Genomic DNA, 26,289 nt, shown 5'->3' with positions numbered 1-26,289 from the left:
ATTCCGCCGCCTTGCCTCTTACGGGGACATTTAAAGGGACAGGCTCACGTTAGTGTAGCTCCTCCCTGGGTGGAGCTCGGAAAGGGAAGGGCGTGGCCTTCCGGGTTGGCTCCGCCCCTACACTCTCACCCTTAGCTGACCGGCCCTCCCTGTCCCGTAGAAAGATCTGGTACCCCGGGGCCCGCATCATCCGGATCGCAGGCAGTCTGAAGTCTCCTCGTGGCCCAGCGTCCTCCACTCCCGAGTCCTCGCCGGACCGTGGCGGGGCGCCGATCGCCTTGTTCAGGAAGCGAGGAACATCAGAGAGGAAGTAGGTTGTGTGAGGAAGGCTGATCTCGGGCCACGGTCTCGCCGCTGTCCTCTGTCCCGGGCCGGGTTGGCGATCAGTCGCTTCGCCCCAGAACCAGGAAATGGGCTCATTCCAGCAGAGGAGGCTTGGGGAGCCCCACAGCCTCTGCGCGCTGGTCCGCCGGGTGTCTTCGCTTGCACGCAATGGGGCGCATAGGAAGCTCACAGTCCATCAACAGGTAGAGGGAGAGGAAAGCGCAGGATAGATTGGAAGCAAGAGAGGGGCAGGAAAAGCAAAGCCCAAAAGAGCAAGAAAGCACCATTAGCTTTCAGAATGGGCACCACAGTGGCCCCAAAGCAGGAGATTTTTTTTTCTTTTTATCCATTTTTTTTCCGTTTCTGGGAGTAATCCTTCATGATATATGCCAAAGAGATCAGGTCTCCTTTATTCCCCTATTTTCACGCTAAACATTTTTGCTTCCTACATGTTCCAGACTGACCTGATCACCCAGGCCAAACTTGGGTCTTCCAGTCTTGTAGTTGATTGCACTGCAGAATACATCCAGCTCCGGGACACGAGGGCCTCTTCGAACATCCACATACATTTTTGAGCCCTCTTCTAGCTGGATCTTCCGGCTTCTGTGTCTTCACTCCCGCGCCCTGTTCTCCAGGCAGCCCCACTTAAGGTATGGATATAGAGCTGTCTTCATTGCTCTCTGAATGTCCACTGTCTCTTCATCTCAAGTTAGAAGAAAGTCAAGTCTGAAGCTTTAAGACTCTGGGAGGCCAGTCCCTTGTCTCTAACCTCACTCACTCCTTGCTGTTCTCAGTGGAAACTGTTAGGTCTCAAACCCAGGACAAACAGCTAACTGAGATGCCTATCAACGTATCAAAGTAGATGCTGGCTACCAGGTTCTCCTAGCACCCTGTAGACTCTGCTTGCTACAAGATCCTCCTGGCTGGCACACCCCCACCTCCCACCCTGAACGTCCCAGCTTCCCACCCTGCTGCTCCTCTGGTCCCTATATAACAGCCATTTTGGCTTTTCCAGTCCCTTGGTCAGTCTCACCCAGGCCACCTGTCTTCCCCCTCCCCCTCTCTCCTCACATGGTGAGGCTCAGACTGTCTATGTCCACTCTGGACTCTTCCAGATAGCTCTGTCAGTGTCTCTGGCTATGCTCTCCTCGTATCTATAATAAACCTCCTCAGTCCCTCAGGAACAACCATGCCCCACCCCTCTCATTTCTGTTTTTCATTCAGAAGCACCTCCAAGTTCCGTGCCTTCTACTCATTTTTCTCAGAAAGGTTCCCAGCAAGCACCTCGCTGATGAATGTTCTCGTTCCTGTGTCTTTCGTTAAGATCTCATGAGGCCCCCAGAGTGACAACCCCTTCTAACCCCTTTCTCTCTCCATCTGACACTGTCTTATTTACTTTTCTGTGACAGTGATAAAGCACTATGACCACAGCAACCTTGAGCTTAGGAGTCTAGAAGGATGAGGGCCTATTGCAGGCACAGTGGGAGAAGGGCAGTGGGAGCCTGCAGGCAGACAAAACGGTTGGGATGGAACAGGAGCTGAGCTCACTTATTGAGTGACATGCAGGAAGCAGAGAGAGCATGCTGGAAATGGCTCACGGCTTGAAACCTCAAGTCTACCTCCAATAACTTCCTCATCCTCCCAAACAGTCACGTGCTGGTTTGGATATGCTTGGCCCAAGGAGTGGCACTATTAGGAAATGTGGCCTTGTTGGAGGAACTGTGTCTCTATGGGTATATGGGCTTTGAGACCCTTCTCCTAGCCACATGAGAGACCCCTAATCTTCTCCTGTTTGCCTTTGGAATAAAATATAGAACTCTCAGCTCCTCCTCCACCATGCCTGCCTGGATGCTGCCATGCTTCCTGCCATGATGATAATGGACTGAACCTCTGAACCTGTAAGCCAGCCCCAGTTAAATGTTCTTTCTAAGAGTTGCCTTGGTCATGGCATCTGTTCATAGCAATGGAAACCCAAACTAAGACAAGTCACCAATTGGGAAGCAAGCACTCAAATGAGGAACACCTATGGAGTCCATCCCATTCAAACCACCGCAGACACTATTTAACAGACTGCAAAACGTATTCTTAGCTTGCTACCTTCTTCCTTCATTAGAATAAAACTTCCCTGTGTTCTTGCCTCCCTTTTCTCTCTATTCTTCTTAACGTTATATTTTTCAGGCACCTGGATTAATATCTGTGACAAATAGGACACGGTTTGGTGAATGGATGACATTATACATGTTAGTATATCCAAAGCATTTTAGTGGCCACTGAAGTCAATCAGTGTTCAGGAATCGTGGATGTCTCCTCCGCATCTGAACAGTCTTTTGGCAGATGCATCAGGAATAAATGGAGCTGTTGCCGGGGGGAGAGTCATTGGGAGAGCATATAGGAACATTGTATTTGGGTATAGGGGGGAGTTCAGACTGGGTAAAAGCATAAGGAAGAAGTGCCCGAGGGGAGGGGCCAGAGTGGGAAGGAACCAAAGGTTCTTATATAGGAGGAGGTTTGCTGGGCTTTTTGTTTGTTTTTTGTTTTGTTTTGTTTTGTTTTGTTTTGTTTTGTTTTTGAGTGTGTGTTTGTTGTTGTTTTCTTTTCTTTTTTTCTTTTCTTTTTTGGTCTGGTCCCTGTGTCTTTGGTCCCCATCTCAACCCAGTAAGGATTTGTTTGTGCCGAACCAACACTGTTCATAGAGGAGGGCACAAAGGCCACCCCTAATCGACAGGTCTAGTCTTTTGGCGCACTTCAGCAGCCAAGGAATTGAGCTGGCCCTGAAGGATGTTAAGCAGATTTGAAATGTAAGTTTTTCTGAGCTCTGATAGGACAGAGAGGTTAACTGACACAGAGAAGGCGTCAGTCCGGCTGCTTTGGTTCTGAGTCCTGGAAACAAGATCTAGAGCGGTAAGAGAAGGTTGAGCTGGGTGGTCCATTGGTCTCCCCCAGAGGTCAGAGGTCATCCAAGCTGATGATCCATTGGTCTCCCCACAGAGGTCAGAGGTCATCCAAGCTGATGGCCTATTGGTCTCCCCCAGAAGTCATCCAAGCTGCTCTCCAGGGCCTAGGGGAACTGGTTTCAACAGCTTCAAGGTGACAAAATGAGCGGATGTAGAAGGGACCGTAGGGTGCCTCAGAGGATGATCTATCTATCTCAGGAGCCACAATAAAACATAGCTGATCACAAAGATCCAAAACGATAGTCAGAAAGTACTAACTGTACAACCTTGTGGGAACATTGGGAAGCAAAGTTAATGAGTAGGAGGTTTTTTAGATGGAGATTAAAATGAGTTTTATTTAATAAGGTTAAATGATCAGTTGTTTCTGTGTCTGTGATGAAGAGGAACACCATGGCAGAGTGCACACAGTGGAACCAATCTGCTTACCTCATGGTATCGGGAGGGGCAGAGAGAATGAGGGAAGAGAGAAGGGGTGGGAGCGGGAACAGGGTTCACATTCTTCAACACACACCCCTAGTGAGCCTTTTCATACAGGTAGGCCTTGCTTCCTAACGTTACCACTAATTCCCAATATTCCATTAAGTTATGACTCCATCTGTGGATGAATACACATAGATAACAGGGGAACCTTCACAATCCAAACATACCACCCCCACCCCCAACAGTACTATAATAGTGACAAAGACTTCCAAATAAGAGCTTTAGGGAGATATTCCAATCCAAACCAAACCATACCACACCAGTATCTATAATGTATAAGTCACCGTTAATGAACAGAATGAGTTTGGTCCTTAACTCGTGAAGCTTAAAGTCTAATGGCAGAGAAAGGTGGTAAGCAAGCGACTAATCGTATGATTATAAGTACACTGTGCAGTGGTGAATGATTACTAGGTTGGGGAAAGTCAACCTGTTTACTTGTGATAGACAGTGAAGGCCAGAGAGAGAGAGTCCTAGCATAGAAGCCCACATACAAACAAGCATTCGCTTTTATCTTTTACTGTCTCATAGCTTTTATATGCTGTACCATTTGGATATATTACTTATGTACCCAAGATTAACCGTATTTTTTAAAAAATGAAAATGTATAGAAAGAAATCATTGAAAGAATAATACGAGTCTATTTCTCTTGATTAATTGGAAGGAAAGATTATTGTCTGCTGAGAATAAGGGACAGAGGAAGCACAGAGAGAGGTAAACATGGGAAATGGTCAACAAAGACAAGGAGGGAACAGTCAAAGGTTAAGTGAGTCCCAGAGGCCCAGTGGAAGGGCGTGTTCCCATTGGTCTGTGCAGTAATCCACAGTACAGGTGACATCGGGAGGTGTCTCTTAGCTGTGACTCTCCAAGGTGGGATACTAAGAACCAGGAGGATCTAGCAAATATCAAGGAAGTAGCCACAGTGACTGGCCCTGGATTCCACCTTACAGAAAACAGTAATCACGCAGGTCTCACAGGCTCAAACCAGTTCTTTTTGTACACTCCATAAAAAGTAGGTATACAGGTCTTTTAGTGGTATATACATTAGCTTTTTTTTAAAAAACTTTTACCAGAGATTTTTGGGTAAAAACCTTTAATAGTAGGTGCTGCAGAGATGCCTCAGTGGTTAAGCACTGTTGGCAGTGCGCAGAGGAACCAGGTTCAATTCCCGGCACACACATGGTGGCTCAAAATCATGAACTCTAGTTCAGAAGATCTGGTGCCCTCCTCTGACCTCCTCGGGCACCAGACGGGCACATGACGCACAGACATGCACGCACCCAAAATTCTCATACACATAAAATAGAATAAATACACCACTAAAAACATTTTTATAGTAAATGAGTACTAACTGAGAAATGAAAGATAGGTCTCTTGTTAATTTAATGCTTGACTCCTGAACAGGCTCCCAGGTCTCTTCCCGATAGGCACATTGCCTTTTATAAATTTCACTTGAAAAATTCCAGTGTCACAATGAAGTTTTCCAATGTTAGTTTGTGGGGGAAGAAAAGAAGAGTCCTGGAGGGTGATCAGATGTCCTTCAATAGGAGGTGGGTCGGAGAAAGAACTGCTTTGTGCTCAGAGGGTCAGATGCCAGCATCTCATGCAGTATAGCAGTGTGTGATGGGTAGCTTCTAGATGCTGTCTCTGAAACTGTTGTAAAGTTTTGTTATTGTTTCTTTAAGATAGTGTTTCCTCTATGTAGCCCTGGCTGTCCTGGAACACACTTTGTAGATCAGACTGGCCTCGAACACAGAACTTAGAGATCCACCTGCCTCCCGAGTGCTGGTATTAAGGGCATGCACCACAACCACCCAGCTGACTTGTAAAGTTGTAATAGGAATTTTTCGTCTTTCAGGTAGAAGATGAACAAGCCTTTGACACCATCAACATATGTACGCAGCCTCAATGTTGGCATCCTTCGGAAGCTGTCGGATTTTATTGATCCCCAAGAAGGATGGAAGAAATTAGCAGTAGCTATCAAAAAGCCATCTGGTGATGACAGATACAATCAGTTTCATATAAGGTAACGTGGTGTTTATTTTTCCTTTCTAAACCCTTCCCATCACAAGAAGGATGCGAGCATGACTATTGTCTATTGGGACAGTTTAGAAGGTGACCCTTTCTATCATGGTGGTGGTATTGATAATATATAGGTTTTTTTTGCACATAGAATTTCTGCTAAAATTGCCAGCATGTCAGAGCTAAAGTTGTGAGGCTGAAAATGTGTTTTTGAGCTTGAATCCAGCTCCCCATCTTTGTTCTAGTTCAGTTTGTTGGACCAGGAACAGTTTACTTTGCTTCGGTCTTCGCATGTCCAAACTGAAGAGGCAGAAGGCTAGTAGAAGAATCTATGATTTTAGAGTCTACACTTTGCAGTGTGTGAGTACGGATGAGTGCCCAGACACCCTTCCTCACCCAGGATTCTTGGATCTAGGATTTTCTAACAGCTTCCTGTAGTTGCCTCTCTTACATCTCTCCTCGATTTAGTAGAAAACACAAGTTTGGATTTTAATTTTGCACTTTGTCTTTTGTTTTTCAGTAAAATTCAGTATCAAATTTTGTCTTACATATAACTAAAAACTAAATTCTTCTTAATTTTTTTAATCGGTCTGGTAAAGACTCTAAAGCCTGGGCTCCCATATTGACCTTACAACAAATGTCTGCTCCCAGGAAGGCAAGCATTGTTAAGTACAAGGGGAAAGCTATTGTGTTTTATAAAAAGATACAAGAAGGAAGGAATAACATGGAGGCCCAGTATTGGTGTAGGAGAGGGGCGTGCCTCTGCTGGTCCATGCTGAGGCATCCCTTCCCTTGAGGGACCAACCACTGTAGTATAGAAGAGAGTTTATTTAGGGCATGGGGAGAGAAGTTGAGAGAAAAGCAGAGGGGTGGAGAGGAAGGAGGGAGGGAGGGAGGGGGAGAGGCTTGCCATGAGCACATGGAGAGAGAGGGGGAGGGGGAAAGGAGAGAGGAGGAGCAGAAGCAAGAGGAGAAAGCAAGAGCAAGAAGGCAAGAGAGAGAGGAGAGGGCAAGCAGCCCCTTTTATAGTGAGTCAGGCACACCTGGCTGTTGCCAGGTAACTGTGAGGTGGAGCCTAGACTAAATGCCAACAAAAGCTCATCTTTCAAACTTGAAAACCAAGTTTCCAAGGATAATGTGTTGTTATTTCCATAAAAAAAAAGTGGAAGGGGCCTTGCTGCAGCAGTCATTCTAGAGAGAAAAGACTATTCTGAACTGAACAGTGCCAAGACACTGTCACGATGGCAAAAGTTATGGAGTTTGCAACATGCAGCCACCAGTGAAGGCAGGCTCCCACAAGGCTCGTCAGGGCCCAGAAGTTAAAAGTTCTGTCCACAAATACTATAGACATTGAGGAGAAAGTTAACTGTTGCCAGAGACAGGGTCTCCTGTAGCCAAGGCTGGCCTCAAACTTGCAAGGCTAGCCTAGGACTACTGATCCTCTTCCCTCCATCCTGTAAGTACTAGGATGGCAGGTGTGCACCAGCTTAAGAGGGGTCCGTGTCTCATGGAGAAACCTGAAGCACATCCCATTATCTAGATGGTCACACTCTGTGCCACCATTTTGTGTCTCTGGGTATGATGTAGCAGGAAGAACGCATTAGCTCCTGTGTAGTTCCTACCAAAGGAGGGGGGGAGGAATATATATATATTGAAATTACTAATTAAAAAGCAGTCAGGTAAATGGAGACAGTGAGACACAGACAAGATAACTGGCCTTTACTGTTGTGTTTGAGAGAGAGAGAGAGAGAGAGAGAGAGAGAGAGAGAGAGAGAGAGAGAGAGAGAGAGAGAGGAGGGACATAGAGAGACTGAGAGAGAGACAGAGAGGGATTAGGAGTGAAAGAGCATTCAGAAGAGCACAGATGTAGCCAGATGTTACCAACTGACCAACTGGTAAATCTAGATGGGGTGTAAGTTGTTCACTGTGCTAGTCTCTCAAATATTTTTTATTAAGTTTCAAAGTTTTCCAGATAAAAGCTTTGGGAGTAAAACCAAATGATGTGTCTTGGTTAAGTTTTCAGCATTACTTTCCAAAGCTAATTTTAAACTTTGAAGAACTGAAGTGAAAAAAAAATGATTTCCCTTCTATCTAATTAAGTATGGTTAAGATCTAAGCGTAGGCACCTTCCGCTACGTGAAACAGACTTACGCATTTAAAACTATAGAGCTGGAAGACTGAACGTGTAGTGTGAGGTGCATGTAGACGTTGCAGTATAGCCAAGAGGTCTAAAAGTACACGCTTCGGTCAGAAGCGCTCTGAATTTGGATCTGACCTTGAGTACATCTGAGTGTGCCGTGTGGCCCACAGCTAAGCACTCCACCCATCCCAGCCTAGCAGTCTCAAGGTAAACTAGTAACATCCGCAGACTGTCTCTACAGCTGGGTGTATCCTGTAGCTCTCTGAGTAAATGTTCACGACATATTTGGTAAATAACATTAACTGGCTGGGTGTCACTGGCATGTGTGTGTATGTGTTTGTGTGTGTGTGTGTCAAGTGTATGCGCTTGCAGAGGCCAGAGGTCAATATCAGGTGCCTTCCTTATCTTGCTCCATCTTATTCTTTGAGACAGGGTATCTCACAGAGCTTGGAGTTCACCAATTCCTCTAGACCAGTGGTTGTAAAAGTAACTTTTATTCTCCAGATGTAATTGTCCTTTCAGAGGCTTACTTCTGGCTCTTTCTGAACTCTGGCTGGCTGGTTCAACTCAGCTGTTCTAGTCCAAACTTCTCTCCAACCTGACTGATTCAAACTGACTTCTCTTGACTTCTCTTGACTTCTCACTGAATTGCTCTGCTTAGTCTCAAACTAACTCTGGCAATCTGTTCTAATCTTCTGGATCCTTTTCATTCTCTGGCTTGTTATTCACCTGCAACCTGTCTCTGTAAAACTGTCCCAATAAAAACCTGTTCTATCAGTTTCTGTTTGTCTAACTCTGTCTGTCTCTGTTTCTCTCTCTCTCTCTCTCTCTCTCTCTCTCTCTCTCTCTCTCTCTCTGTCTCTGTGTGTGTGTGTGTGTGTGTATATGCTACTCTGTTAAGTAGCCTCTCCTTCCTGTGTGTCTCTGGAGAGTTGGGCATATCCTACCTCTGACTCATTTTGTCTGATTTTTCTCTGATCTGTCACTTTGTCTGCAACTCAAACATGGGTGCTTCTTTCTACAAACTAACTTTACCTTCATTGTTTGTGATTAAAGGTGTACACTAAGGGCATGTCAATATTCCAGCCAGAGGGAATAAAGGTATATACTCTTGCAGGAGGGGTTAATGGTGTGTACTAAGGGCACATCTGTATTCCAGCCAGATCACACAGGCATAGAAGGTCTTTAGATGTGATCTCTTGTGAGAGCAGCCATGTTGCTGGGTTACAATTCCTCTACTAGTGATTCTCAACCTTCCTAATGGTGTGACCCTTTAATACAGCTCCTCATGTGGTGGTGACCTCAACTCTAAAATTATTTTGTTGCCTCTTCATAACTATAATTTTGCTACTGTTATGAATTATAAAATATCTGGTATGCAGGATATTTGATATGTGACCCCAGTAGGGGTCACAACCCATGGGTTGAGAACAACTGATCTAGACTATCTAACCAGTGGGCTTCAGGGCTCTACCTATAGCTGCTTCTACAGCCCAGTATTACTGCAGGTGCCCTACACTTTTTCATGGATGCTGGGGAATCTGAACTCAGGTCCTGAGGAGACTTCACACTGGCATGGCAAGCACGGTACCAACTGAGCTATCTCCCAGACCCAAAAGTTAACTTACTTTTTAAAAACAGTTATTTATTTTATTTTATGCCTATGCATGCTTTGCCCATGTGTGTGTGTGTGTACACCACATGTGTGTTTCATGCTTGGGGAGGTCAGAAGATGGTATGAGATCTCCTGGAACTGGAAATGCAGGTAGTTGCAAGCTGCCATGAGGATGCTGGGAACAAAACCCTGGTTCTCTGTAAGGGCAGCCAGTGCTCCTAACCACTGAGCATCTCTCCCACCCTAACTGTTAACTTGCATCATCATCTTCTTCATCATCATCATCCTTTTCTGCTGTCTTTGCTCCTTGTTGATGTCTTTACTGGCTCTCTCACAGTCCCTTTCCTTCCCTGTCCTTAGGAGGCCCCGTGACGCAGTCAGAAGGGGATATGAGGTGCAGAGATTGTCACCTGTTTTCTTATGACCTCTCCTTGTGTACTAGCCTTATTTCTTGCTTTTCAGGAGATTCGAAGCCTTACTTCAGACCGGAAAGAGCCCCACTTGTGAACTGCTGTTTGACTGGGGCACCACAAACTGCACAGTGGGCGACCTTGTGGATCTTCTGATCCAGATTGAGCTGTTTGCTCCTGCCAGTCTCCTGCTGCCGGGTAAATGGGTGCGTCCAGAGCGTGAACAGGTGCCTGGAATGAGGAATGGCAGACACTGAATCGTTTCACTCTTTCGTGGAATGAACAAACCCGACACTGAGTCCATTCCTTTCAGCTCTACCTAGCTTTTAACATTCTGGATACCACATGCTGCTAGAGTGATTGATGCTCAGGGATTGGTCTGACTCCATCAAAGTTGGGTAGTCTTCTGCCAGGGGGCGTGTTCAGAGGGGTGGAGAACACAGCCTGTAAGGATTTATTCTTTTGAGATGTGTCACTCTCTCAACCTCATCCAGCTTCACCTGGACCGGACTCTCATCCTGGCTTCCTTACACTGCATCCCACTGTGTTAGGATGGGTCTACTGTCCTCATTACCTCACTGCTTTTCCCTTTGACAAACTAATGGATCTCAACCATTACTGTGTGAAGAATCTCCTAGACTTCTTGTGGAACGTGTAGATTCCTGGACTCGGTGCCACACATCCGTAATGAGAGTCACAGCAATGAGTTCAGTGTCTAAGATGGTTTTCATTTCTGCCTCCCCACACCTCTTTGTGTGTGTATGTGTGTGTGTGTGTGTGTGTGTTTGTGTGTCAGTGTGTGTGTGTGTGTGTGTGTCTGGGTGGGGGCCTGTGTGTGTGTCAATGTGTTTGTGTGTGTCAGTGTGTCTGTGTTTGTGTGTGTGTTTCAGTGTGTCTGTGTTTGTGAGTGTGTCTGTGTGTGTCCATGTGTGTGTGTGTGAGTGTGTGTGCTAGTGTGTCTGGGTGTGTTTGTGTGTGTGTGTGTATTTGGGTAGGAGGGGCCTGTGTGTGTGTCAGTGTGTGTGTGTTTCAGTGTGTCTGTGTTTGTGAGTGTGTCTGTGTGTGTCTGTGTGTGTGTGTGAATGTGTGTGCTAGTGTGTCTGGGTGTGTTTGTGTGTGTGTGTGTTTATTTGTGTAGGGGGGGCCTGTGTGTGTGTTAGTGTGTGTGTGTTTCAGTGTGTCTGTGTTTGTAAGTGTGTGTGTGTATGTGTGTGTGTGTCAATGTGTGTGAGCTAGTGTGTCTGGGTGTGTTTGTGTGTGTGTATTTGGGTAGGGGGCATGTGTTTGTGTGTGTGTGTGTATGTGTCAGTGTATGTGTTCAGTTGTTTGTTCTTGAGACAGAATCTCATGTTGTCTTGAACTTACAAGACCAAAGTTGAACTTGATCCTCCTGCCTCCACCTTCAAAGTGCTGGGATCACAGATGGGCACCGCCATGCCTACTGGTTCTCTATTCTTAAATGAGTAGTGTCTCCTAATTCCCTAATGGCTCTGAACCACTTGTGTAAACAAGTGTCACTCTGTCTGTTCATTATTACCACAACCAACTTCGTCTATCTTCCTGTGTTTCGTGAGGATGTAGGGCCAACGTCTGGAAGCTGCCTATGAGTCCATCTTTGCTGTAGTTAGGGTTTCTACTGCTGAAAAGAGACAACGTGGCCACATAAGGGAAACTGTTTAATTGGTGCCGACTTACAGTTCAGAAGTTTAGTCCATTATCATCATGGCTGGAAGCATGGTGACACACAGGCAGACATGATGCTGGAGAAAGAGCTGAGAGTTCTACATCCAGACCAGCAGGAAGGGAGAGAGAGAGAGAAACTGGGCCTGGCTCGAGGATCTGAGACCTCAAAGCCCGCCCCCCCCCCCAGTGACACACTTCCTCCTGGAAGGCTACACCTCCTAATAGTGCCACTCCCTCTGAGTCTATGGAGGCCATTTTCACTCAAACCACGACACTGTTTTTTCACACAAACTTCTTTCTCACACAGAAACTAACTGTGTCTTCTTGTTCAACAGATGCTGTTCCCCATACCGTCAACACTCTACCTCTTAAAGAAGCGGCAACAGTGGCACAGACACACAGGCCTTGCCATGAAAAGGACAGCACACCCATAATGCCTATACCAAAGCTAGAACACAGCTGTGAGCCACCCGACTCCTCAAGTCCAGACAATAAAAGTTTAGAATTCAGCGATACTCGTACGTAACATTGCCTGTTCCTTTCTACTGGTGCATCTGCCATTACGGTAATTTAAAGTAAACCCCTCTCTGTACAGTGGGCAGCATCCTTTGATGTTTCTTTTCTTATAAGTTTATCAAGTACCACCTTCTCTGCTTCTTTTGCTATTCTTTCAGTAACTTGAACCAACAGGATATGCGTACAGTCACAATAAGTAAGAAAAAAAACAAGTTAGCATGGGGCTATGTACCTGTGCCCCCGACACTTGGAAGGCAGAGGTAGGGAGGTCAGGAGTGGAAGGGCAGCTTGATCTGGACAGCAAATTCAAGGCCAACCTTGTCTATATGATATCGTGTCTCAAAACTAAATATATAAAGAAGATAATTGTTAGGTGTGACTAGAGTTTTGGGAGAGTTGACTAAAGTCAAATAAGTATTTTAGGTGGAGGTGGACTGTTTGATACAGAATCGCCAAGGGTTATTGTCGTACTGAAGATTACAGTTTGTATTTCATGTGAGCATGAGTATGTGTGAATATCTCTCTGTGTGTGTGTGTGTGTATGTGTGTGCATGTGTGTATATGTGTGTGTGAAATCTTCAAATTGAGAAAATGTCACAGTTATTAAAGCCACGTTTCCTTATGCCAGCACCCTTTCCCTGTTTTGTCGATGCCGTAGGGTTTCACAGTTTTTCATTTTATGAACTGAAGAGCATCACAAATAACTTCGATGAGCGGCCTGTGTCTGTCGGCGGCAACCGAATGGGAGAGGGGGGATTCGGAGTGGTGTACAAGGGTTGTGTGAGCAACAGGACCGTAGCGGTGAAGAAGCTCGGAGCGGTAAGTCGTCTTCCTTCCTCCTCTCAGAACAAGCTGCCAGCCGCCCTCACGGGATTCGTTATCCCAGTGATTACTGTCTCCAAGTGGACCCATCCTAAGCTGGTGCCTCTTGTCACGTAGGACTCTACGGAGGGCTATGAAGCCTATCCCTAGAAAAGCATATAGACACGGACATAGAATCACATTTGGGATGGTGATAGATTTACAAGATGAAGTTAAGAAACCTCCCACTACAGTGTCACATACATAATTTCGATTAAGAATAAGATGCTGAGAAAATTTTATCTGAATACTTTTGTATGACCCGTCCCATCTAAAAATATGATTTAGGTGCCAGGGAGATAGCCCAGTGGGTAAAGTGAGTCTAATAACCTGAGTTTACTCCCTGGAACCCACACTGTAGAAGAAGAGAATTGACTCTCATATATGTTGTTGTTCATGTGTGTGCACACATGTGCACACTAAATAAATATAATTCAAAAAAAATTATATAATATACACACACACACACACACATACATATTTGAGGCAATCTATAATCTTGTCCATCTTGGAACTCGTTCTGAAAACCAGGCTAGCCTGGAACTTAGAGAGATCCTCCTGTCTCTGCCTCCTGAGTGCTGGGATTAAAGGTGTGCACCACCGTGCCTGGCAGAAATAATAATTTTTAAAAATACATATTATGGAAAAGGAGTTTCCTTGTCTGTCCTTGGTTCCTGTTTCTATAAGGGTTTTTACTTGTAATTATTGATTAATTATATTATCAGTCTGTCATTCTATCTTTAAAATGTCAGTATCGCTCATGTGTAGACGGCATAGGCATCCGTTGTCACTTCCGTTGCGGGGGCTTTCGGTAGATTTGATTCTCTTTTCCTGATCACATCTGCTTCCATCTGGTTACACAGAAGTCTTTTTAAAATTTCTCTGTGATGAAGTTTTCTATTTCACGGGAAGGGCAAGGCCTTCTTCTGGTCTGAGTCTAGATGTTGGCAAATGGGCTTTAGCTAAAACCAGTTCATGTAAAAGGTGTCCCAACCTCTGTTTCCTCATCCCTGGTGACTGCAGCCGGAGACCCCTGCTCCCCTACAGAGACTGTCCCTTACCAAGATTAGCTCACTGGCATCCGAGGTCTTGCTATGCATAATAAACACACTGAGTATCTGGGTTGCCGGTATGGCTCCAGCTCACCCAATCCCTCCTTCATGTTACATATGTCTGTCTGTCCTTCTTAATCTCCTGTAGCTCCCTGCCAGATTGCCAGGACCAAGCATGCAAACCATGGCAAGACACTATTTCTATTTCTATTACTGTACTGTTATTAAACCCAGGCCTTGTATATGTTGGGCCAGCACTTCACCACTGAGCTACACCCCAGCCCTCTTAATGTCTCACTCGGAGCAAAGATCGAGTTTCAGAGGCCACCTTTGAACACACTCTGTGAGCCAGGCAGGCCTTGAACTTGACGTCCTCAGGCCTCAGCCTCCCATGTATGTGGAAGTACACTTCTACACCACCAGGCCTGGTTCATCAAGTGGTTTTAAAGTAAGCAAATCAGCCGAGGAATCTCCCTCGAACCCCCTCCAGTAGTGAGGCTATTGTATTATGTTAAAATGTATATTTTTATGTTCATAGATGGTTGAAATCAGTACTGAAGAACTAAAGCAACAGTTTGATCAAGAAATTAAAGTAATGGCAAAGTAAGTGTTGATTTTCCAGCGTGGCCTGGGGCGAGAGCACGGCATAGGGCAGGGACCTGGTTTCTCCATAAAGTGCAGATTCTCGAGTGTAAAGGTACAGGGTTGAGACAAACACTGTTGGTTCTCTGATTACATGACCTCATTTCTTCCCGCACCTGCAGATGTAAAACATCAGTGTTTTAAATCACGACAGTTACATAGGATTCAAAGTGTTTTCCATTACCAGGGTTTCCATTCCAAGAATTCCTGACAGATCAGTTGTAGCAATTTAAGGAAAAAATATATATTTTTATAAGTCCAATAATGATGGTACACTCTTGTAATGCCAGTACTTGGGAGACTGAGGTAGGATTGTGAGTTCAAGGACACCCTGTGGTGCACTGCAAATTCCAAGACAGCCTGAACTATGTAGGAAGACCCTGTCTCAAAAATAAATAAATAAATAAATAAATAAATAAATAAATAAATATAAAATGACAGCTCCTCAGAGAGTTAAAACTCATAGAAATCTAGGGATGCAAAAATGTTAAGAGTATACTGCTGCAGAGTGACCTAATCCAAGTTTCTCGAGACTCTAAAATTCAGTGGAAATGGAGAATTTGCCGATTCAACTTACTCTTCTGAGTGTTCCTTTTATACAAGGATATACAGAATTATAGGTGGCTTGGAATGAGCAAAGGGAATAGTGGAACATCTCTCAGGCGCCATGTGTGCTTCAGGTATTCATTAATTCTCACAGCATCTGTGTCACGTGATACTGTTAGCCAGCAGTACCACGTTCTGTACGCAGGGAAGCCCGAAGCTGAGGTTGCCATCGTGCCGTGCGCCACATGTCCAGGAGGTGGCAGCACTGTGCTTTCTGATGAAGCCTGCGGCTTTGTTATTCCATGGCTTTTGTACTCATTTTCTCACGTATACCAAAAATCCTAGACTGTAGACAAGCCTGTGGTTGAAGATCGTAAATAATGACGTTAAATGTGAGTGAAGCTCGTTCCTACAGAGCAGTGCCATGAGTCCATTAGAGTTTTGTTACATTAGAGGATTCATCCATGTTACAAGTTTCCAGATCTTGCAAATGCCCTGAACAAAAGATGGGCATCGGCCTCGTCCTGAACTAACCTGTCTCAGGTTCCACCGATCTGATCAAGCCGTGGGTCAGTGTCACTGAAACCAGACCATTTACAGGAAAGAATGGACAGTTCCAAAGAGAACGTTAGCAGGTTATGAACATCCACCATATTGCATGCTATATATAAGTGTATAGTTACATAGATACAGGCAGGTGTCTCCTGGATCTTTCCGCTAAAACTCTTAAATTGAGCGACTCCTACAAATGTTTATTGTCATAACAGTGTGCACGGCATGTCTCTTGTCACAGGTGTCAGCACGAAAACCTGGTGGAGCTGCTTGGCTTCTCTAGTGACAGCGACAACCTGTGCTTAGTGTATGCTTACATGCCCAATGGTTCCTTGCTAGACAGACTGTCCTGCCTGGTAAGACACTTGGGACCGATGACCTCACTTTCTGTTCCTATATTGGATTGCTAATGTTCACATCTGGTCAGGACTCAAAAAACCACATTAAACTAATATTTTCTTGTTCTGGAGAACGACGTAGTTCACGTGTTGCCCGGTATTGCACAATTAGGATGCAAAAGTGCCAGTCAAGGCTAGATGTTGAGGACATTCTGGTGTGTTTTTATATTCAAGCAAGATGTGTAGAGTCCATTTAATCTTGTTTGAGATTTTTTTTTCAGATTTTAAAAATTATAACCTCTTAGTGATACATCCCTTTTATCGGCTGACAATATATATATATATTGTTATGTGTTTTCTCTGGATTTCTTTTTTTTTTTTTCACCTAAACCATTGTTTAAAATCAGTTTGTTTCTTCACAAGGATGGTACTCCACCACTCTCCTGGCACATGAGATGCAAGATTGCTCAGGGTGCAGCAAATGGCATCAGTTTTTTACATGAAAATCATCACATTCATAGAGATATTAAAAGGTAAGGATAGCGTCAGAATTGCTGGAAATTAGCATCTTTAAAGGATAATTTTCTCCCTTTCCATTTGCATGTCTGTCTTGATGTACAGTGACTGGAGTCTCCCCTTTCACTGGAGAGCTCTTTGCAGGCAGACACCTACGATCCCCAGTGTTCCAAGCACCATGACCTGCTTTTTCCTGAATCACCTTCAACCTCCCCACTCATGTTATTTACCTAGTTAAATATTTACCTGCTATATGCCAGACATTGTACACAATAAGGTTATCGGATGTAGCTCAGAACAGAGTCCAGCGTCAATCAGATAGTCATGAAAATAATGTGTTTCAGGTGTTTAATGTAGCACTCAGTATTGGTAGAATGAAGGGATCTTGAAAGAAGCGACGTTTACGCTGAGACCTGAACAATGACCAGGAAATAAGAAGACACAGGTTGAGGGTTGCTGCATCCAAAATAAGGAGAATATTCTGGAAAGAATAAGCGTATAGGGTGAACGGTAAGAAGGAATGGGAAGGCGTGGTGAGTCACAGGAAGTGAAATGATTACAGTGTGACTGGTGTTCGGGAAGTAGCGGGTAGAAGACATGAGAGGAATTTAAATAGATGACTGAGGACCCTGGTCCTATAGCGCCTGGCCAACAAAGGCAAGGGTCTGATCGTAAACGCAACGGGATGCTATTGGAAGCCATACACCAGCATCATATTCAAGTTTAGCGAGTCACGTCTAGGGCGGTGCAGTTTAAAACCGGGGTAAATAATTAGATTGCTATAGACACCTTGGTAGAGTTCCCATGAGCAGAAGTGAGCAAATGTGAACAATGAACATGACATGTTTTTATCTGAGCTGTGGAGGGTCGAGGAAACGGGGTGGGGGTTCAATAAGGACCTTTGAACTCACGGCATCCACAGTTGCATTCGGGAAATGACTGTGGCATGACTCACCTGAATAGAAAGGACTGGAAGGGGTCTAGGCTGGGGTGTGCTTAGGAGAGGTGTGTGCGCTGAGTTTGAAATTCTTTTAAGGTACGGAAGTATAGAGGCTTAGTGGATAGTATGATATATACACAGTCTGAGCTGAACATATAAACACGTATGGCACTTGCATGTTCCTGATGCTTGATGAGTCATCATGCAATTAGGGAAAGATACAGCGTAAGGGCCCAGGGTTTAAATCCCAAGGACTCCTAAGACATAATCCCCAAACAAAGGGAGGGCAACAGTCACCAAAAGACACCTAATAAACAATATGGACACATAGGTAGATGAAAGCCTGTTCGTGTAGTGTTGGAGTGTACCGTCTCCAAAATAAAATGGAGTTTTTACCTAGAGGAGTGGTCAGAAGAAAGTTAACCCATCGGGTTAATACCACGCAGGTCGGTGGTGACTTATGGAGAACCGTTTCCAGTTAGGAACTGAGTTAGAAGCCAGGCTGTATGAGGAGAGAGGAAGGAAGCCGGGAGGGGGTGTAAACAGACGTTTTATGCTATCTTATGATAGTGTGACACCTGAAGCAGATAGGTCATTTAGGAAACCTTTAGTCTGGCCAAGGCCAGTGCGTGCTTACAGGGCCGTGAAAAGGACCTAAAGGTAGCGAAAGGATACAATAGAGGAAAACAAGACAATCCATAAATGAAGGGAAAACAAGGAGCCACAGAGGAGCGGGCTGGTTCGGAGACTCGCTCTTGCTCTCGCTCTCGCTCTCGCTCTCTCTTTTGGTTTTTCAAGACAGGCTTTCTCTGTGTAGCCCTGGCTGTCCTGGAACTCACTCTCTAGACCAGGCTGGCCTCGAACTCAGAAATCCGCCTGCCTCTGCCTCCCAAGTGCTGGGATTAAAGGCGTGCGCCACCACTGCCCAGCGACTATCCTGTTTCTTATGTGCTGGGAATTTGCTTATGGTCTTCCGTTCTTCTTGTGTATTCTATATCTTACTGATGCAAGGTTTACCAGGTGTGCCTGAAAATCTGCACCTTCCATCTAGCCCCAAGATTCTACCCATTTAGGCATTTGTTAACTTTGATCAACTTCATTTCAAGCCCTCCTTCCCGATAGAACGAGTTTGTACTAGGCCCTGATTCAGTATACACACACACACACACAGACAGACAGACAGACACACACACACACACACACATCCCAGGGTGCACAACGGAAGAACAGGTGGAAGATTGCAGTGGTTTGGTTTGAAATTTGTTCCTAAATGTACTGAGAAATGTTAGGAAAGGAGTTAAGAAGTTACCTTTGACTTATCTCAAACCCTGACACAGAAAGACAAATATCACATGTTCTCACTCATTTCTAGAAACTTATCCCAGGGAACTTTGGAACACAGGAGTGTTGGATAGGAACAGGAGGTCAGGAGGGGAGACAGACCTGTCATTAAACAAGGTTGAGCCATGGCTTCTGAGTCTTCCTCCGCTCAGTAGAACTACAGGCTAAGACAGGCTGCGAGGTCTCTCTGTGTGCCTGTGAGAACACACAATCCCAGCACATGAAAATGGCTGGTGGCTGTAGAGGCTGACATGCTTCCAAGCCCCATGTGACTCTTACATACTGTGGACAAGACTGAACTGCCATGATGTACTACGTAAGACAGACAAATATACCCCACTGGAAAGTTGAATTATAAAAAGAACCACTTTTAGGTGGTGCTTTGTTTTGTTAAATGATAAAGTTATTTTGGCAGGTGGCATTTTATTATATATGGTAGTATATAGTGGTTGTTTACTTTTTACTGTTCAGAGCAAGTAAATATCTGAAAATGTTGCATTTAAAATAAAAAAATGAAGGTTAAATTATTTCCCAAAAATGGTGCTTTGACTTAGGGATATAGCTCCCTAGTAAAGCCATTGTCTAGCTTCAGTGAAACTGTGGAGTATTTAGTCACCAGAATCATTTTTAAAAAATTATTTAAGAGAAAGTGCCATTTGGAAGGCTTTGTGTGCTGTTACTAGTAAATAGCTACCCGTGGCATTCTGAAAATGCACCTCCCTTAAGGGGAAATTTATTATGTTTTTATTCTCTTAAACATCTTCAAGACAAGAACAGAGAACAATTATTTTTTTCTTGCTGTCATATGAATAATTGACTGATTTGAAAATATTTCAGTCTTCTCTACTGTACATATAAAATGGCATGCAGTGTGACTACATATGTGTGTATATATGTAATGTTTAATATGTAATATGTAATATATAATATAACATATAATGTATAATATATGATATATAATATGTATAATATGTAATATGTAGAATGCAATATATAATATATAAATATAAAATATAAAATGTATAATATATAATATAATATATAATATATAATATATAATATATAATATATAATATATAATATATAATATATAATATATAATATATAATATATAATATATAATATATAATATATATTACATATACCTCTTCCTACGAACCTGTTGGACATCCTAGATAAGAAGAATGTTTTCTACCTTCAAATTTAATTTGTTTTCCAGTGCAAATATCTTACTAGACAAAGACTTTACTGCGAAAATATCTGACTTTGGGCTTGCACGGGCGTCAGCGAAGCTCGCACAGACAGTCATGACTAGCAGAATTGTGGGCACAACGGCTTATATGGCACCTGAAGCTTTGCGAGGAGAAATAACACCCAAATCTGACATCTACAGCTTCGGTGTGGTACGTGACCATTGTCTTTATTGATCTGCACGTGTTTTTATAGTGTATGTATGTGCACATCCCACAGCATACACACATCAAGGGCCTAAGGGTAGCTTTAAAAGGGAGCTAGTTCTCTCCTTCCACCATGTTGGTTCCGGGGATCAGATGCAGGTCACCAGGCTTGGTGGCAAGCACCTTTACTTTTTGAAACCATCTTTCCAACCCACGATCATTCTTTTTAAATCATGAATTAAATCAGAATATCTTAGTGCTTGTGTCTTTTTTTTTCCTCTCTTATATAAATATATAAACTATTCACATTGGCCTCTAGGTACACCAGAAAGTTTATGAGCGATTCCCTACTCTGTAAAAGGTTTGAGTTGCTTTCTTTTTAACGACTGGGAGAAAATATTGTCTCACCATGAATCTGAGTGAAGCTTAAACTGAGCCCGCGAACCATCAATCGTGTCACATAATGTCGACTTCTTTTCTCTTCCCTTTTCTGTCATTTTATCATCTAACAGCCAGCGGCGGAGAAGGCGAGGTCAGATGAATGACGCTTAGTCTTCATCTTCATTCTCCAAACAGGTTTCCTTTATGGGAACTTCACTGCACCATAATGTTGAGGCACGGGGTTGCAAAATGTAGCTACTGGTTAGAAAATTAAGATTCTCCTGAGGGCCCTGTAGGATGAAAGAGCATGGAGATCCCAGAAGAGATGTTGAGTATAGCTTCTTTGATCCTTATATCCTGTCAGTATCTATGCTCCAGGCCACTGGTGTTAGCACAAGAAAGCTTCGCTTAGCTGGTTCAAGTCCCTGGGCTCTGTCTATGTTTCTTTTAATTTCGACTTGACGTCTCCAGTGTTTTGCTAATGGATCCCTTTGCCTTTCTAGGTTTTGTTAGAGCTGATAACCGGACTTGCGGCTGTGGATGAAAACCGTGAACCTCAACTACTAGTTAGTAACTAACTCTTTTTTGCCTGTTCTCTCCTCTCTTGCCTTTATGGTCTTGGATGTGTGTGGGTAACTCTGGCACATAGGAATGGCATTTTCTGACATAATACTGGTTATGTGTACTGACACACTGACAGAGCATGATGTATTTCCAATCCTGGGTTTGCCAGGCTGTGTCTGTGATGCCTGAAGAGGTCATTCTTATATTCTTTGTCACAGTGTCTTTGCGGGCAAATGAGAAGAAAGCTTGTTTACCTGTAGTTTATTACCTTCCGATTTACGATTTATTTTATTTTATTACGATCTGTAGTGTACAGGCCCTGAGTGGTGAGACTACTTTAAGGTCATGAGAGGAAAAAAAAAAAACCACAGCTTCTGTTCATATCTGCATACGGATGTAAATGCCAGTAAAGGCTCTTTATTTCGTTGTAGAGTGTTTTACTTGCAAAATTAAAACACTTCCCTCCTGCAGTACCATTCCCAGCCTTCTAGTTTCTATATTGAACATTTGATTGATAATTTATAGCTAGATGAGTTAAATGGTAAGTAAACTACAGATAAACTATGCTACGTCACATATATATCTTCAAAAATACCTAGATACATATCATATATATATATATATATATGTGTGTGTGTGTGTGTGTGTGTGTGTATATATATATATATATATATATATATATATATATAAATGTTTCTCAAAATTGACAACTAAATTCCTTTTATTCTAATTGATTTACAGACCCTAATAGAGCAGAACACTATGAAGAATTCAGACAGTAGGTATATGCTAGATTGTGTCCCAGAATTAGGGTAGACCATCAGAAGGTTTGACTTCCTTGTTCAATCTTGGCACCAGAACTGGAGAGATGGCTCAGCAGCCAGAAGCTCACAGGGCTTTACTGGAGGCCAAAGTTTAGTTCCCAGCATGCGCGTTAGGTGTCTCACAACTGCCTGTCACCTGAGCTGCAGGGGCTGACACCTCTGACCTCCATAGGCACCTGAGTACTTGTGGACATGCCCACATAAAGACACACAGAAATACAAACAGACAATTAAAGTAGAACTTGGAAATGACAGCAGATGTCTTAGTGCCAACACTAATCTGAGTAAACCGTCGTGTGAGAGACTGTTACAAACATCCACCATAAAACAAAGATGTCCATGGTCTGCTGGAAATGTAATGTTAAAATAGCATGTGTAATATATTTACATTGGAAGATATTTATGAGAATATTCTAATGGCATTCAATTTTTAAAACAGCAAATCAAAAAGTAAAATATTTCATTAACCAGAAATATAAAATTCTCCGTCCCATCAGTTGCTGGAGGTCAAGAGAGAGAGGCCTGAACCGGAAATGTTCATGTTTGAGCTATTCGTATAAGGACATAGATAAAGTTTGGGGTGGGAATTGGATTAAAACCATAAACATGAGAAATACAGAGGCCAGTGAGACGTTCAACACGTAAAGGTGCTGCCAACTAGCCTGACCTGAGTTCAGTCTTTTGACCTGAAAACTGATTCTTTCAAGTTGTCCTCTGACCTACACACATCTCCAAATAAATAAATAAATAAATAAATAAATGTAAAATTACTTTCTTATAGGAAGTATTTAGCTGTACAGGTTGGCTGGCAGAACTCTTGCCTGGATTGCACAGGTCCCTCCACAGAATCCCTAAGACCAAAAAAGCAAAAAGCAAACAAAGCCTCGCAAGACAAGGGGAGAGATACTGGTTTGGGGTGATCACCCACGCCTCAGCAAACTGGGCTTGTTTCAGGCAAGCTTGCCTATAGAAAGGCCTACCTACATCTACCTAGATCTCTCTCCCCTTCAGAATGTGTAAAAGCCACCACTTTGGCTCGAATAAGAATGAAACACAGGATCTCTGTGACTCACAATTTTGCACAGCATCATTTAATAGTGAAAGTATAGAAATCAGGGAGCATTATACCTTTGAGTGCAGTGTGGCTAGAAAGTGCTAAGATTGTGACATAAACCCAGCTAAGAGTGCTCTATCAGGGAGCCTTTCCTCCATTGCCTGTGTGGTTTCACAATCCATTCTTTTTGGAAGAGTTTTGGAATAGTACACACCGCCCCTCACTCATAATCCTTTCTTTCAATACAAGTTTCCTTGAACTACTACAAAATATACCACGAACTGGGTCTCTTGAAGTAAAAGAGATACAGTGTCTTGGTAGAAGTCCGAAGTCAAAGTTTGGTAAGACCGTGAGTCCCTCTTGAGGGTCCAGCGGAAACTACTCCCCGCATCTTACAAGTTCTAGTGGCTTCTTGTAGCTTTGGCTTATAGACCTGTCGCTGTGGTCTCCGCTGTTGGTGGTCACATTTTTCTCCTGGGTCTTTTTCTTTTCCTCTCACATATATGTATACACTTGGCATCGAAGTTAGAGCATAGTTGGATAACTCAGTGTCTTAGTCACTGTTTTATTGCACTGATAAAACACCATGATCCAGGCAACACACAGAAGAAGGGGTATATCGGGACATTCGGTTCCAGAGTCTTTTGTGGCAGGGAGATACGGTAGCAAGTGGCAGGCATGGTTGTAGGGGCAGGAAGCCGATGACTTCCATCTTAAACCACGCATGCAGAGCATAGAGTGAACTGTGAATGGAGTAAGTTCTTGAGCTCTCAAAGCCTGCCCGCTGTGACGTACTTCCTCCACCAAGGCCACGCCTCCCAGGCCTCCCAGAGAGCACCACCAAATGAAAACCAAGAACCTATGCGAACGTTTGGTGCAAAGCACTACACTCAAGATGACCTCCCGTTTCAGAGATCTACAGAGATCATTTTTTTTCTACACGAGGTCCTGTTTATGGACTCCAGGAACCAGGACGCAGACATACACAGATCCATGTTTCTGGAGCCACCTCTCAACCTACCATTCAACCCACAGCGCCATCTCCTCCTCATTCATCTCCCAATCTCTCCCTCCTTGTTTTCTATGTATCCTTCTGAGTCCCTGTAGATAAAGACAGGGTGCCTGGATCCAGAAGGTGGAATTCCATTTTCAGACATACATCAAGAAGCTGATGACCCTGAGCTGGCAAACGCTGCCAACAAGAATGCGAGCAGTTAGCTCATCCCAGAAAGACAAGAATTATAAAGCAGATGGGCAGGCGCACATGTGAATAAAGCCAGTAAATCTGTAATGTGTGCCTATGTATATATTTCCTTATGTAACATTTGACCTGTATGGCTCCAATTCCTGATGAAGCTACAAAAAAAAAAAAAAAAAAAAAAAAAAAAAAAAAACCCTGAATCTAAATAATTTAAATGTATATTCTTATTTCTCTACCTTTGAAGCCTTTAACCAAGTTTTAATATCGTTTTCAAGCTGGATATTAAAGAAGAGATTGAAGATGAAGAGAAGACGATTGAAGATTATACCGACGAGAAGATGAGCGACGCAGACCCTGCTTCCGTAGAAGCGATGTACTCTGCCGCTAGTCAGTGTCTGCACGAGAAGAAAAACAGACGGCCAGACATTGCAAAGGTATTCACTTCCGAATCCACACACACAGTGAGGGGTGTGGTGTGCGTTATCCTTTTCTAAGTATCCGTTTCAAGCCATGCTTAACGTGGTTCTTTTGTTCTCTTTGTTTTTGGAAGGTTCAGCAGCTGCTACAAGAGGTGTCCGCTTAAAACTAATGAAGTAAACATCTTTTTTTTTTAACCTGAAGACCAGAAAAGCTCTTTGACACTGAGCTACTTCACCTGCCTGTTGTTTTCGTTTGTTTTTGTTTTCCTAAATGCGCTTTATCTTTACCAAGGCAGCATGGCGCAAAGTACTGATTAGCCGATGGATGTGTTGGCAAAAGTGATGGTTGCGTGATAGCGCTTGGACCCGCCTACCTAGTATGGCGCTCATTTTCCACAGCAACATCACCAAACTCCAGTGAACTCCAGAGTCAGAAAGCAGCACTGTACTATGCAGAAACACTAGGATTGTTTGGGGGATAGAGGGAGTGAGACAGGGTTCCTTTGTGTATCCCTGGATGTCCTGGAACGTGCTCTGTAGACCAGGCTGGCCTTGAACTCAGCAATCTGCCTGTCTCTGTCTACTTTGTGTTGAGATTAAAGGTATGTGCCACCACCGTCCAGCCTGGGATCCTGGTTTGAAGCTCAGCAGACCCCACTAGTAATTTCCTGTAAAGCTTCGGACCAGCTCTCAGCTACCTTAAGCCTTAGTTTTGGTTTTTGTCTTTTGTTATGGACTTCATGCTCCTGTAAATAGCTCCTCACCTAGGTTTCTGTGAGGAACCTCTCCCCACTGTTTCTGTCACCCTAACTAAAAGTCAACAATGTAGACACGAGTGGAATCTATTCTTCGCTCTGTTATTGGGATCCTGTTTTGAATGAACAGAGCTTTTTGCTTGTCTCCCCCAGAAAAAGTCACATATTTGGTACTATATGTGGGGCGTGACAGTACCAATGGTGTGTTTGGGGGTGGGGGAGGGGATCTTGTATCGTCTCTGCAATGGGCCTTGAGACGTGTAACTGAGGCCGAGCTGTGGGAGGCGGGGAGCACTTAAGGGGGCAATTCCGACATCATCCTTCCCCGTGTGGCAACAATGGTAGGCTCCCTTGCTGTATAGTGATGGTACCACTCCTGCTGAAGTAAAGAGACATGTAATTCCCACAGAGCCACTCCACCTGCAGGAGGAGTGTCTGTAAGGAGAGTTCCGGAGAGGCCATCTTCCTCTGTCATCGGGCAATGGCATGCCTCTTTAAGGAATGGGATCAGCCGTTCTGTACTACAGCGCTTGAAGGCAACACAGATAGGATGGGGCTGTAAGCGCCCTGTGGCATCACTAAGACACGCCACTAAAGCTGAGCTGTCTGTCCCAGCTTGCCTGTTTAAGAAGGGAATTACAATCAGAGAAAGATGCAGATGGTATGTCTCTTCTGCGCTATCCTCTGTATTGGCAGGTAAAATGAGAGAGAGAAAAACAGAGAGAGAGAGAGAGAGAGAGAGAGAGAGAGAGAGAGAGAGAGAGA

General features: G+C 43.9%; 1 protein-coding gene across 3 annotated transcripts; it reads left to right on the top strand.

The window, feature by feature from the left end:
- The first annotated feature begins 151 nt into the window (after positions 1-151).
- Positions 152-25,610, top strand: Irak4 (interleukin 1 receptor associated kinase 4). 3 transcript variants are annotated; one of them, XM_028752178.1, is made up of 13 exons: positions 158-310; positions 783-974; positions 5,614-5,781; positions 9,995-10,140; positions 11,961-12,143; positions 12,800-12,960; positions 14,593-14,657; positions 16,036-16,150; positions 16,556-16,665; positions 20,149-20,332; positions 21,211-21,273; positions 24,626-24,784; positions 24,901-25,610. In XM_028752178.1, the coding sequence occupies exons 3-13, from the start codon at positions 5,621-5,623 to the stop codon at positions 24,931-24,933; spliced, it is 1,380 nt and encodes a 459-aa protein (XP_028608011.1). In that variant the 5' UTR covers positions 158-310; positions 783-974; positions 5,614-5,620; the 3' UTR covers positions 24,934-25,610. The 3 variants fall into 3 exon arrangements, with proteins under 3 accessions (XP_028608012.1, XP_028608011.1, XP_028608013.1); XM_028752179.1 differs by lacking the exon at positions 783-974 and having other exon boundaries at positions 152-310; XM_028752180.1 differs by lacking the exons at positions 158-310; positions 783-974; positions 5,614-5,781 and having other exon boundaries at positions 10,039-10,148.
- Positions 25,611-26,289: the final 679 nt, after the last annotated feature.

Source organism: Grammomys surdaster, unplaced genomic scaffold (genome assembly GCF_004785775.1).
Source record: "Grammomys surdaster isolate TR1022 unplaced genomic scaffold, NIH_TR_1.0 125878, whole genome shotgun sequence".
Taxonomy (NCBI): Eukaryota; Metazoa; Chordata; class Mammalia; order Rodentia; family Muridae; genus Grammomys; species Grammomys surdaster.
Note: the sequence above shows the minus strand (reverse complement) of the source record. Positions and strands in the feature narration are given on the sequence as shown.